Source organism: Armigeres subalbatus, chromosome 2 (assembly GCF_024139115.2).
Source record: "Armigeres subalbatus isolate Guangzhou_Male chromosome 2, GZ_Asu_2, whole genome shotgun sequence".
NCBI lineage: Eukaryota > Metazoa > Arthropoda > Insecta > Diptera > Culicidae > Armigeres > Armigeres subalbatus.
In genome coordinates this window covers 235,881,939-235,896,585 of record NC_085140.1, presented here as the reverse complement: position 1 = coordinate 235,896,585, position 14,647 = coordinate 235,881,939, and the positions used below count along the sequence as shown (strand labels likewise).

Sequence of the window (14,647 nt, the reverse complement as noted above, 5' to 3'; positions counted from 1 at the left end):
GATGCCGAGCAGATTCTGTCAGGCAGTTTTTCACAATTGGTGGATATTGGAGGGAGTTAATGAGGAAATTTTCCATATATGCAGAGAAGAACCTGGCTTGAGGTGGGATTGGCCGCAATTTTAAAGTGCCGAGAGATTTAATGCACTTGAGGGGTTAACTTGAGCCTATGCTTGAGTGTGTGGTGGATGCCGAGGTGATTCTGTCGGGCAGTTTTTCTGATTGGTGGATATTGGAGGGTTAATGCATTTTGTATGTTCATGATGAACTGAAGCAAGATGAATGGAGCCGCAATTTTAAAGTGCCGAGAGATTTAATGCGCTTGAGGTTAACTTTGAAACTTTGCTTGAGTGTGTGAAGTGGATGCCGAAGATGATTCTGTCAGGCAATTTTTCACAATTGAGTGGATATTGGAGGGGTTAATGAAATTTTCCATATATACATGAAGAACAAAAAACAGGTAGGTTGTGCAATTTCCAAAGTGCCAGAGAGATTTAATAATGCACTTGAGGGTGAACTTGAAACCTAATAACTTGAGTGTGCGTGGATGCCGAGGAGGTGATTCTGTCAGGGCAGTTTTTCACAATTGGGTGGATGTTGGAGGTTAATGAAATTTTCCCTTATATGCATGAAGAACAAAAACGAGGTAGGTGGTGCCGCAATTTCAAAGTGCTTGGGAAGTTTAATGCACTTGAGGGGTTAACTTGGAAGGCCTATGCTTGAGTGTGAATGGTGGATGCCGAGGTGATTCTGTCCAGGCAGTTTTTCACAATTGGTGGATATTGGAGGGTTAATGAAGTTCTCCATATATACGTAAAGAACAAAAAACAGTGGAGAGTGAGCCACCAATTTTAAAGAATGCCGAGAAGTTTAATGCACTTGAGGGGTTGACTTGAAGCCTTTAGCTTTGAGTGTGTGAGTGGATGTGAGGTGATTCTGTCAGGCAGTTTTTCTGATGGTGGTGGATATTGGAGGTTTAATGAAATTTTCCATATATATACATGAAGAACAAAAAAACGAGGCGATGAAGCCCACCCAATTTTAAAAGTGCCGAGTGATTTAATGCACTTGAGGGTGAACTTGAAGCCTATGCTTGAGTGTGAGTGGATGCTGGTGGTTCTGTCAGGCAGTTTTTTGCACAATTGGTGGATATTGGAGGGTTAATGGAAATTTTTCCATATATACGCGAAGAACAAAAAACGAAGATGAGTGAGCCGCAATTTCGAAGTGCCGAGGAGATTTAATGCGCCTTGAGGAGTTAACTTGAAGCCTGTGGCAGGTGTATGTAATTAGATGCCGAGGTGTTGATTCTGTCAGGCAGTTTTTTTCACAATTGGTGGATATTGGAGGGTTAATGGGGAAATTCTCCATATATACGTAAAGAACAAAACGAGGTACGGTAGGCCCGCAATTTTAAAGATGCCGAGAGATTTAATACGCGCCGAGGGTTAACGAAACACTTTGCTTGAGTGTGTGGTGGATGCCGGCGGTGATTTCTGTCAGGCAGTTTTTCACCGGTGTGGTGATGAATATTGGAGGTTAATAGAGGAAATTTTCCATATATACATAAAGAACAAAAACGAGTGGAGGTAGGCCGCAATTTTAAAGTGCCGAGAGATTTAATGCACTTGAGGGTTAAGCTTGAAGCCTTTGCTTGAGTGTGTGGTGGATGCCGAGGTGATTCTGTCAGGTGATTTTCACAATTGGTGGATATTGGAGGGTTGTGAAATTTTCCATATATACACCCAGAAGAACAAAAGAGAAACGAAGGTAGGTTGGCCTGCAATTTTAAAAGTATGCCGAGAAGATTTAATGCACTTGAGGTTAGCTTGGGAAGTCTATAACTTGCGACTGTGTGGTGGATGCAAAGGTGATTCTGTCAGGCAGTTTTTCTGGTGGTGGATGTGGAGGGATTAATGCATTTTTCATATGTTCATGAAGAACAAAAACAAGGTAGGTAGGTTGCAATTTCAAAGTGCCGAGAGAGATTTAATGCACTTGAGGGTTAGCAAGAAGTCTATGCTTGAGTGTGTGAAAGAGTGGATGCCGAGGTGATTCTGTCAGGCTGATTTTCGAATGAGTGGATATTGGAATTAATGCATTTCTTTCGCTGTATTCATGATGAACAAAAAACGAGGTAGGTAGGTAGGCCACAATTTCTAAAGTGCCGAGGAGATTTTAATGCGCCGAGGTTAACTTGAAGCCTTTAGCGGAGTGTGTGATGGATGCTGAGGTGATTCTTGTCGGGCAGTTTTTCACAATTGGTGGATATTGGAGGTTAATGCATTCTTCCATATGTTCATGATGAATTAAAAACGAGGTGAATGGGCCGCAATTTTAAAGTGCCGAGAAGTTTAATGCGCCTGAGGAAGTTAACTTGAAGCCTTTGCTTGAAGGCTGTGGTGGATGCCGAGGTGATTCTGTGTCAGGCAGTTTTTCAAGCACAATTGGTGGATATTGGAGATTTAATGAAATTTCTTCCATATAGTTACGCTGAAGAACAGCAAACGAGGGTAGGTTGGCCGCAATTTTTAAAGTGCCGAGGAATTTAATGCACTTGAGGGTTAACTTGAGCCCTATGCAGCAGGTGTATGGTGGATGCTGAGGTGATTCTGTCAGGCAGTTTTCACAATTGAGTGGATATTGGGAGGGATTAATGAAATTTTCCCATATATGCGCGAAGAACAAAAACGAGGTAGGTTGGCAGTGCACCAATTTTAAAGTGCCGAGAGATTTGAAGATGCACTTGAGGTTAACTTGAAGTTTCCTATGCTAGGCCATGTGAGTGGATGCCGAGGTGATTCTGTAAGGCAGTTTTCTCACAATTAGTGGATATTGGAGGGGAGTTAATGCATTTTTCATATGTTCATGATGAACAAAAAACGAAAGGTGAATAGGCCGCAATTTTAAAGTGCCGAGGAAGATTTAATGCACTTGAGGGTTAACCAAACCTTTAGCAGAGTGTGTGGTTGGATACCGAGGTGATTCTGTTTCCAGGCAGTTTTTCACAATTGGTGGATATTGGAGGGTTAATGAAATTCTTCCATATATACATGAAGAACAAAAACGAGAATTGGGATTGGCCGCAATTTTTAAAGTGCCGAGAGATTCAATGTAACATGAGGGTTAGCAGAAGTCTATGCTTGGAGTGTGTTTGGTGGATGCCGAGGTGATTCTGTCAGGCAGTTTTTTCTGAATTGGTGGATATTGGAGGTTAGTGAAATTTTCCATATATACATGGAAGAAACAAAAACAAAGTAATGGAGTTGGCCCTATAATTTTAAAGTGCCGAGAGATTTAATGCACTTGAGAGGTTAAGCTTGCGACCTATGCTTGAGTGTGTGGTGGATGTGAGGTGATTCTGTCGGGCAATTTTCACAATTGGTGGACGTGGAGGGTTAATGCATTTTTCATATATTCATGATGAACATAAAAAAACGAGAGTAGGTAAAGTTTGCAATTTCAAAGTGCCGAGAAGATTTAATGCGCTTGAGGGTTAACTTGAAGTCTATGCTTGGGTGTGTGGTGGATGCCGAGGTGATTCTGTCCGGGCAGTTTTCCCCAATTGGTGGATATTGGAGGGTTAATGAAATTTTCCATATATACATGAAGAACAAAAACAGGGTAAGAGTTGGCCCCGCAATTTTAAAGTGCCGAGAGATTTAATGCACTTGAGGGTTAACAGAGCCTATGCTTGAGTGTGTGGTGGATGCCGAGGTGATTCTTGTCAGGCAGTTTTTCACAATTGGTGGATATTGGAGGAGTTAATGAAATTTTCCATATATACATGAAGAACAAAACAGTGGTAGAGTTGGCTTCTGCAATTTTAAAGTGCCGAGAGATTTATTGACGCGAGGGTTAACTTGAAACCTATGCCTGAGTGTGTGGTGGATGCCGAGGTGATTCTTGTCGGGCAGTTTTTCACAATTGGTGGATATTGGGAGGGGTTAATGCATTTTCCATATATTCGTGAAGAACAAGCAAGAGGTAGAGTAGGCCGCAATTTCAAAGTGCCGAGAGATTTAATGCACTTGAGGGATAACTTCAAGTCTATGCTTGAGTGTGTGTGGTGGATGCCAAGGTAGTTCTGTCGGGCAGTTTTTTCACAATTGGTGGATATTGGAGGTTAATGAAAATTTTCCTTATATACGCGAAAGAACAAAAAACAGGGTAGGTAGGCCACAATTTTAAAAGTGCCAGAGATTTGTGCACTTGAGGGTTAACTTGAAGTCTATGCTTGACTGTGTGGTGGATGCCAGAACAGTTCTGTCGGGCAGTTTTTTCACTGTTAGTGGATATTGGAGGAGTTAATAAATTTTCCACTATATACATAAAGAACAAAAAACGAGGTAGGTAGGGCTGCAATTTTAAAGTGCTTTAGAGAGATTTAATGTAATTTGAGGGTTAACTTTAAGTCTATGCTTGACTGTGTGGTGGATGCTGAGGTGATTCTGTCAGACAGTTTTTCACAATTGGTGGATATTGGAGGGCGGTAAAATTTCCTTTTCCATATGTACATAAAGAACAAAAAACGAGGTAGGTAGTCAGTAAATTTTTAAAGTGCTGAGAGATTTAATGCACTTGAGGGTGAACTTGAAGTCTATGCGTTTGAAGGTGTGTGGTGGATGCCGAGGTGATTCTGTCGGGCAGTTTTTGCCACAATTGGTGGATATTGGAGGGTTAATGTAAGTTCCTTCCATATGACTCATAAAGAACAAAAATGAGGTAGGTAGGCCGCAATTTTAAAAAGTGCCGAGAGATTTAATGCACTTGAGGGTGAACTTGAAGCCTATGCTTGAGTGTGTGGTGGATGCCGAGGTGATTCTGTCGAGGCAAGTTTTTCACAATTGGTGATAATATTGGAGGATTAATGGAATTTTCCATATATACATGCAAGAACAAAAACGAGGTAGGTTGGTTTAAATTTTAAAAGCCGAGAAATTTAATGCAATTTGAGGGCTAACTTGAAGTCTATGCTCTTGAGTGTGTGGTGGATGCCGAGGTGATTCTGTCGGGCAGTTTTTCACAACAGGTGGTTGAATATTGGATGGTTAGTGAAATTCTTCTATATATACATAAAGAACAAAAAAAAAGCGAGGTGTAGGTAGGCTTCCAAATTTTAAAGTGCCGAGAGATTTAATGCACTTGAGGGTTAACTTGAAGTCTATGCTTGACTGTGTGGTGGATGCCGAGGTGATTCTGTCAGGGCAGTTTTTTCACAATTGGTGGATATTGGAGGGTTAGTAAAATTTTCCATATGTTATATACATAAAGAACAAAAAACGAGGTAGGTAGGCCGCAATTTTAAAGTGCCGAGATTTAATGCACTTGAGGGTTAACTTGAAGTCTATGCTTGACTGTGTGGTGGATGCTGAGGGTGATCTTTGTCGGGCAAATTTTCACAATTAGTGGATATTGGAGGGTTAGTAAAATTTTCCATACATACATAAAGAAATAAAACGAGGTAGGTAGGCCACATGCAATTTTAAAGTGCCGAGGAGATTTAATGCAATTTGAGGGTTAATCAGTCTATGCTTGACTGTGGTGAATGCCGAGGTGATTCTGTCGGGCAGTTTTTCACAATGGTGGTGGATATTGGAGGTTAATGAAATTCTTCATATATGCTACGAAGAACAAAAACGAGGTAGGATAGGTCGCAATTTTAAAGTGCCGATAGATTTAATGCACTTGAGGGTTAACTTGAAGTCTATAAGCTTGACTGTGTGGTGGATGCCGAGGTGATTCCTGTCGGGCAGTTTTCGCCAATTGGTGGATATTGGAGGATTAATGAAATTTCTTCCATATATACATGAAGAACAAAAACGAGGTAGGTAGGCCGGTACCTTAAAGTGCTGAGATAGGATTTAATGCAATTTGAGGGTTAACTGAAGTCTTATGCTTCCAGAGTGTGTGGTGCATGCCGAGGTGACTCTGTCATAGTTTTTCTGAATTGGTGGATATTGGAGGGTTAGTAAAATTTTCCATATATACATAAAGAACAAAAACGAGGTAGGTAGGCTGCAATTTTAAAGTGCCGATAGATTTAATGCATTTTGAGGGTTAACTTTAGAAGTCTATGCTTGACTGTGTGGTGGATGCCGAGGGTGATTCTGTCGGGCAGTTTTCGCCAATTGGTGGATATTGGAGGGATTAATGAAATTTTCCATATGTTACATGAAGAACAAAAACGAGGTAGGTAGGCTGCAATGTTTAAAGTGCTCGATAGATTTAATGCACTTTGAGGGTTAACTTGAAGTCTATGCTTGAGTGTGTGGTGGATGCCGAGGTGATTCTCGGTTGGGCAGTTTTTCACAAATTGGTAAGGATATTGGAGGGTTAGTAAAATTTTCCATATATACATGAGAAGAACAAAAACGAGGAGTAGGTAGGCCGTACCTTAAAGTGCCGAGAGATTTAATGCACTTTGAGGTTGAATTCTAGTCTATGCTTGACTGTGTGGTGGGATGCTGAGGCATTCTGTCGGGCAGTTTTTCACAATTGGTGGATATTGGAGGGTTAGTAAAAATTCTCTGTTACATACATAAAGAACAAAAACGAGGTAGGTAGGCTGCAAATTTTAAGCGCCGAGAGATTTAATGCACTTGAGGGCCAACTTGAAGTCTATGCTTGAGTGTGTGGTGGATGCCGAGGTGATTCTGTCGGGCAGTTTTTCACAATTGGCGGATATTGCGGTTAGTGAAAATTTTCCATATATATACAAAGAACAAAAAAAACGTAGTGTAGGTGAGGCCGCAATTTTAAAGTGCCGAGAGATTTCAATGCAATTTGAGGGTTAACTTGAAGTCTATGTTTGACTGTGGTGGATGCCGAGGAGTGATTCTGTCGTGGCAGTTTTTCACAATTGGTGGATATTGGAGGGTTAGTAAAATTTTCCATATATACATAAAGAACAAAAACGAGGTAGGTAGGCCGCAATTTTAAAGTGCCGAGAGATTTAATGCACTTGAGGGTTAACTTGAAGTCTATGCTTGACTGTGTGGTGGATGCCGAGGTGATTCTGTCGGGCAGTTTTTCACAATTGGTGGATATTGGAGGGTTAGTAAAATTTTCCATATATACATAAAGAACAAAAACGAGGTAGGTAGGCCGCAATTTTAAAGTGCCGAGAGATCGAATGCAATTTGAGGGTTAACTTCAAGTCTATGCTTGAGAACTGTGTGGTGGATGCCTAGGTGATTCTGTCGGGCAGTTTTTCACAATTGGTGGATATTGGAGGGTTAATGGAAATTCTTCCATATATACATGAAGAACAAAATGGTGTAGGTAGGCTGCAATTTTGAAGATGCCGATAGATTTAATGCACTTGAGGGTTAACTTGAAGTCTATGCTTGACTGTGTGGTGGATGCCGAGGTGATTCTGTCGGGCAGTTTTTCACAATTGGTGGATATTGGAGGATTAATGAAATTTTCCATATATACATGAAGAAAAACAAACAGAGGTGGGTTGGCTGCAATTTTAAAGTGCCGAGAAATTTAATACTGGCACTTGAGGAGGTTAACTTGAAGTCTATGCTTGAGTGTGTGGTGGATGCCGAGGTGATCTTGTCCGGGCAGTTTTTCACAATTGGTGGATATTGGAGGGGTTAATGATATTTTTCATATATGAACACACCGTTTCTGGTGGTGGATATTGGAGGGTTAGTAAAATTTTCCATATATACATAAAGAACAAAAACGAGGTAGGTAGGCCGCAATTTTAAAGTGCCGAGAGATTTAATGCAATAGAGGGGTAACTGGAAGTCGATGCTTGACTGTGTGGTGGATGCCGAGGTGATTCTGTCGGGCAAGCTTTTCACAATTGGTGGATATTGGAGGTTAGTAAAATTCTTCCATATATATACATGAAGAACAAAAACGAGGTAGGTAGGCCGCAATTTTAAAGTGCCGAGAGATTTAATGCACTTGAGGGTTAACTTGAAGCCCTATGCTTGAGTGTGTGGTGGATGCCGAGGTGATTCTGTCAGGTGAATTTTCTGGGTAATTGGATATTGGAGGGGTTAATGATATTTTTCATATATGAACCACCACCGCAGTTTTTCACAAGTGGTGGATATTGGAGGGTTAATGCACATGAAATTTTCCATATATACATGAAGAACAAAAAACGAGGTGAGTAGGCCGCAATTTTGAAGTGCCAAGAGATTTAATGCACGCGAGGGTTAACTTGAAGCCTATGCTTGAGTGTGTGGTGGATGCCGAGGTGATTCTGTCGGGCAATTTTTCTGATTGGTGGATATTGGAGGGTTAATGAAATTTTCCATATATACATGAAGAACAAAAACGAGGCCAGGTAGGCCGCAATTTGAAAGTGCCATGATTTTAATGCACTTGAGGTTAACTTGAGGCTATATGCTTGAGTGTGTGGTGAATGCCGAGGTGATTCTGTCGGGCAGTTTTCACAATGGTGGTGGATATTGGAGGGTTAATGAAATTTTCCATATATACATGAAGAACAAAAACGAGGTAGGTAGGCCGCAATTTTAAAGTGCCGAGAGATTTAATGCACTTGAGGTTAACTTGAAGCCTATGCTTGAGTGTGTGGTGGATGCCGAGATGATTCTGTCAGGCAGTTTTTCACAATTGGTGGATATTGGAGGGTTAATGAAATTTTCATATAAACATGAAGAACAAAAACGAGGTAGGTAGGCCGCAATTTTAAAGTGCCGAGAGATTTAATGCACTTGAGGGTTAACTTGAAGCCTATGCTTGAGTGTGTGGTGGATGCCGAGTGATTCTGTCAGGCAGATTTTCAATTGGATATTGGAGGGTTAATGATATTTTTCATATATACATGAAGAACAGAAACAGGTAGGTAGGCCGCAATTTTAAAGTGCCGAGAGATTTAATGCACTTGAGGGTTAACTTGAAGCCTATGCTTGAGTGTGTGGTGGATGCCAGACATTTTACATGACATGACTCATTTTCTTTAATTTTCATGTCAAGCACCATTTTCATAGCACGCAAAATTTTTAGTCATGCAACGTTTTACATGCGGTGCAACATTTTAATGCTGTGTAACGTTTTCATTTTCATGTTATGCAACATTTCTCATTTCGTGCAGCAATTTACATGTCATGCAACATTTCTCATGTCATGCAACATTTTAATTATCACGCAAGAATTTTCATGTCGCGATATTTTTAGGTCACGTAGCATTTTTTATGTCAAGCATCATTTTTCTTGCAGTGCAACATTTCAATGCCATGCATCAATTTTCATGTCATGCAACATTTTTTATGTCACGCAACAATGTTTACGCGCGACAATTGATTTGTCACGTAACATTGTACATAGCATGCGACATTTTTATGTCACGCATCAATTTTCCTGTCATGCATCATTTTTCATGTCATGCAACTTTTTTCATGTCATGCAGCATTTTTTATGACATGCAACATTTTTCATGTCAATTAGCTATTTTCATGTCATTTTTATGTCACATAATTTTTCATGACGTGCAACATTGTTCATGTTATGCAGCAATTTCGTGTCATGCAACTTTTTAGTGTCATGCAAAATTGTTCATGCCATGGAACATTTTCATTTCATTCAAACATTTTCATGTCAAGCAGCAATTTTCATGTCATACAACATTTTTCACGTCGCGCGACATGTTTTATGTAATATTTTACATGACATGAGACCTTTTCAGCAAATTTTTATATCATGCAACATTTTTCATGTCGCGCCACAATTTTCATGTCGAGCGACATTTTTTACGTCACGTTACATTTTACATGATATGAGCCATTTTTATGTCACGCATAATTTTTCATGTCATGCCGCCATTTGAATGTCATGCAACATTTTTCATGTCATGTAACATTTTTCATATCATACACCATTTTTCATTTCATACAACATTTTTCCTTTCATACAACATTTTTCATGCCATGCAACATTTTTCATATTAGGCAACATTTTTCATTACAAGCAGCAGTTTTTCAAGTCATGCAACATTTTCCATGTCATGCAACATTTTTAATGTCGCGCGATTATTTTTATGTCATGAAACATTTTTTATGTCATGCCACATTTTTCATGTCATGCAACATTTTTCAGGTCAAGCTGCAATTTTCATGTCATGCAACATTTTCCATGTCACGCAACATGTTTTATGTCACGCAACATTTTACAAGACATGAGACATTTTTCATGTCAAGCAACATTTTTCATGCCGTGCAACATTTTTCATGTCATGCAGCAATTTTCGTGTCATGCAACATTTTTCATGTCATGCAACATTTTTCATGTCAAGCAGCAATTTTCATGTCATGCAACATTTTCCATGTCACGCAACATTTTTCATGTCGCGCGACATTTTTTATGTCACGCAACATTTTACAAGACATGAGACATTTTTTTTGTCACGCATCATTTTTCATGTCATGCAAGCAATTTTCATGTCATGCAACATTTTTCATGTCAAGCAGCAATTTGCATGTCATGCAACATTTCCCATGTCACGCAACATTTTCATGTCGCGCGACATTTTTATATCACGCAACATTTTACAAGACATGAGACATTTTTATGTCACGCATCATTTTCCATGCCATGCAACATTTTCATGTCATGCAACAATTTTCATGCCATGCAATATTTTCATGTCATACAACATTTTCATGTTAAGCAGCAATTTTCATGTCATGCAACATTGTCCACGCAACATTTTCATGTCGTGTGACATTTTTATATCACGCAACATTTTACAAGATATGAGACATTTTTTATGTCACGCATCATTTTTCATACCATGCAGCATTTTTCATGTCATGCAGCAATTTTCATACCATGCAAGATTTTTCATGTCATGCAACATTTTTCATGTAAAGCAGCAATTTTCATGTCATGCTACATTTTCCATGTCACGCAACATTTTTCATGTTGCGTGACATTTTTTATGTCACGCAACATCCTTCATGCAGTGCAACATTTCCCATGTCATGCATCGTTTTACACGCAACATTCTCCATGGTATGCAACACTCTTCATGTCACACATCTTAGCAAACTTTACGTTACGCAGTCTTGCTACATTTGGCATTGCATGCAACATTTTTTATGTCACGCAACATTTCTCAAGGTATTAAACATTTTTCATGCATTGCAACATTTTTCATGTCAATCATCTTTTTCCATGTCACGCAACATTCATTATGTCATGCAACATTTTTCATGTCGTGCAACATTTTCCATATCGTGCAACATTTTCATGCCATGCGACAATTTTTCATGACATGCTTTTCAGTAAAATAATTTGAAGGTACAAAGTCACTCCATTTTTAAATGTGGGTAAAAAATCTGGACGTTGGATTCCATCCACCTCGAACACGAAAACAAAATAAGGACGTTGAAACGCAGGCGTTGGTTTCACGCTAGTGTTCAGACAGAGTTCTTACGTGATTTCATATTAAATGAAAATAAGATGAGTGAACTTTGCATCAAGATACTTTTATCGTGTCAAAGCAGTCACACTTTCTCTGATCCAAAATTATCGTGTAGTCAGTGTGACTTTGCTAAATCTGTCATTTGGTCATACGTGGAAGACTTGTGAAGCTAAATGTAAATCAAACACTCTGATATGATTAAAGAACATGAATCTATTCCCTATCAGGATTCAGGAATACGAGTTTTTGTTCCTACGCAATGTTGAAATAATATCTCAAAAATGAATTTATAATATTACATAACTAAAAAATATATAATATAAACAAATAATCTATTATTAACCCACTTATTAATACGATTCAGATTAATACAATACAAAAAATTGATGCTGTACACGTTTTCTGATTCCAAACTGTTTTCTTTGGGATTGTAATACTTAACGAGTGATAACTGTCAATGAATAGAAAACATAAACTTTGTGGTTTGCATGCGCGTTGGACGAAAATGGCAAACGTTGCTTGTTGAATTTTTGTCTTAAATACATCTCGAAAGCCGTGAGAAAATACTCTTTATTTATAGTTTATTTCGCAAACAAATAGGAACTCCAATTTTGATATACAATAATATATTTGGCGAGCCTTTTGCGGTAAGTAACAAACTGAATTGTATGATATTTCTGATCAATTGCTTAAAGTAAACAAAATTCAGAAAAATTGAGATACATATTTATTTCTTTGGTAACTTTAGGTATCAAAAATAACTATGCGTAGCAGAACAGAACTAGTCACACATCAGCTGGAAGGATCGGAATTCGAAGATGAATCGGACTTCGAAGATTCGGAGGAAGATTGGCGACCGGCTAAGGGAGATCAGGTAAGAACTGAAGATTATTGCACAGTGGTCCAGAGTATGCAACAGTTGATTAAAACAACAATTAGGCCGGAACAAATTTAAATTTCTTCTCTTGCTCCACTAACCATTCGATTATGAAGGGTGGACAATAAAAAATAAAAGCATAAATTGATAAAACAAAAAAAAACTCATCAGTTTTCTTAAAGAATATTTCATGAAAGTACAAAATTTTATGTTTCCGTTAAAACTTTGAAATCCTCCCTCTATTAAATAAATTTGGAGGGGGAAGAAGATAATATAATTATAATAAGAGACAAATCAGCAGTGATTTAAATTGTTCGGAGCTGTCTGCTGTTTGAATATGAATCTGAAACAATCATTTTTGCAGCAGCTGTTCTAGATTAATTTTTTTATAACAGTTGCAGTTGCTCTGTTTAAATCCAGAGAAAACTAAAAAAACAATTAATTACGAAAATTATGAGGCTCTTTATTTCTTTTTATTTGTGGTTCAGGAATAAACAAATTTAGTATAATGTAAATGGTAATTTTCTTTTAAAAATAGTGGCCACTGGTTTGATGATGCATCCTTGTAAGGGTTGCATATTATATGTTAATTCATTTTTTAGAAAACTAAGAAAATCAAAACCGTTGGCCGCGGCAGGAAATCAGCCGGTGGAAGCAAAAATGGAAGTGCTAAGCGAGGCCGTAAATCAGTCAAAAAATCAAAAAAGTCCAGTGATGAGGACCTCAGCGAAGACGATGGGATATCTGAACCAGAGATCTCTCCTGCAAAAAAGTCTAAAAAATTGGTAAGCATAAGTCCATGAAATTAATATTTTTAGTGGTTACAAAATATAGTTTTTTGGAGATTCCAACGCCGTATATCGTATTGTAGAAATCCAAATGTGGAGTACACGTAGCATATGTAACATAATGCGCATAAGTAATTTAGCAAATGTCTCTCACTTAGCTCGTATCCCATATGCTATGTGTACTTATCCCAAAAGGAATTATGACCGTATGTACTAAACTCTTGCTACGCGTTCCGCAGGCTAACAAACCAATGAACTTGGATGATTCAACAACCGATTATTCGAATGCTTCCGGTGCTCCTCAACCAACAGAAACGGTGGTTTTCAAATCGGAGCCGAATACGTCAGTATTTGGATCTATCTCGCAAGCTGTTGCTTCTCCAACGCCCAAACCTCAGCCCCTCCAACGGAAGGTCGTTACTCCTGTCAAAAGCTTTCCGGACAAGTGTGGCTTTCTGAATTTGTTCATATTCAAGGGCGATCTGAAGGATGGAATTGTTAACAATTCCCAGGTCTGTTTGTGGCGACGGGATGGCTCAAGCCTGTTGCAAAAATATCTACGGGATAAAACTGTAGACTCCGAAATCCCACAATTTAATTCTTCCATGGTGGTAAGTTTATTGCAATACCCCGAATTAAAAAAAAACATGGTTAACGTCTTCTCGTATTACATTCAAGTACTCATGTTGGGAGGACAAACGAGCCAATGAGTACGTGGAGGTCAAGGTGCGGTGCCTCGAGCAGTCCAAACAAATCCGAGTCGAACTGACAGATGTGGATGAGCTGGAGGAAAAATCGAAGGCAGAGTATGAAAACTATGTTGCCACTTATGGGGCCCCGGTGGCTTGGTCCGGCTCAGCTCAGCAGGACGATGACGATGATGATGACTGCGAGGAGGACGACATCATGGACGGGGCGGCCGGCGAGGAAGACGGCGGCGAAGGCGAAGAGTTCGACGAAGATGACGAGACTGAAGAAGTTGCACAGGAGGAATAAGTTGGCACAAGAAATCTAATCTTGAGCTGACATGAGAATCCTATTTAGTGAAAATGGCCAAACACTGGTTGGAGGCAATCCTAGTTTTTGGAATAGTGTGTGAACAATTTTGTAACTGTATGCAAACGTGCATACACTCTATTCTAACTGTTCCGTAAAGCGTACTGATTGTGCTAATCACATCGAGTAGTATTTATAGATACCAGAGTAAACATAGATCTTTCAAAGTAATAGAGCAAAGGTCCTTTCTAACGCCTTTGTAAAATAGGTCATGCATATTCGCATATTTCCACGCGACCGAACTATGTTTGTCTTGTATCTATAATTTGAAATATCTCGCAATAGTTCTAACTTATAAGTTTATAATTTTATAGAATGAATGTGCTACTTTTAGGAGAACGCAAACCGGTGATTATGAAGAACATTTTTTCTTTAATTTTATGGATTAAATTATTTTCATATGTACCAGTGTATTCGAACCGATAAAATATTCATTGTTTTAAATGGAAAAATATCAATACTGCAATATGTATAAACTAAGAATTCATGGAATAAATTTTCGTTGAAATCGAAACGAA

The 14,647-nt window shown here is 38.8% G+C and overlaps 1 protein-coding gene across 1 annotated transcript; it reads left to right on the top strand.

Moving 5' to 3' along the window:
- Positions 1-11,820: 11,820 nt before the first annotated feature.
- LOC134216035 (uncharacterized) lies at positions 11,821-14,647 on the top strand. Its single transcript, XM_062695066.1, has 5 exons — positions 11,821-12,055; positions 12,157-12,282; positions 12,888-13,070; positions 13,313-13,684; positions 13,752-14,647. Exons 2-5 carry the CDS (start codon positions 12,172-12,174, stop codon positions 14,067-14,069), a joined length of 984 nt encoding a protein of 327 aa, XP_062551050.1. The 5' UTR covers positions 11,821-12,055; positions 12,157-12,171; the 3' UTR covers positions 14,070-14,647.

Coding starts and splice junctions, on each gene's coding strand:
- LOC134216035 (XM_062695066.1), top strand. CDS start 12,172: ATGCGTAGCAGAACAGAACTAGTCACACATCAGCTGGAAGGATCGGAA. Junction 13,071..13,312: donor CAAAAAAGTCTAAAAAATTG/GTAAGCATAAGT, acceptor CGCGTTCCGCAG/GCTAACAAACCAATGAACTT. Junction 13,685..13,751: donor AATTTAATTCTTCCATGGTG/GTAAGTTTATTG, acceptor ATTACATTCAAG/TACTCATGTTGGGAGGACAA.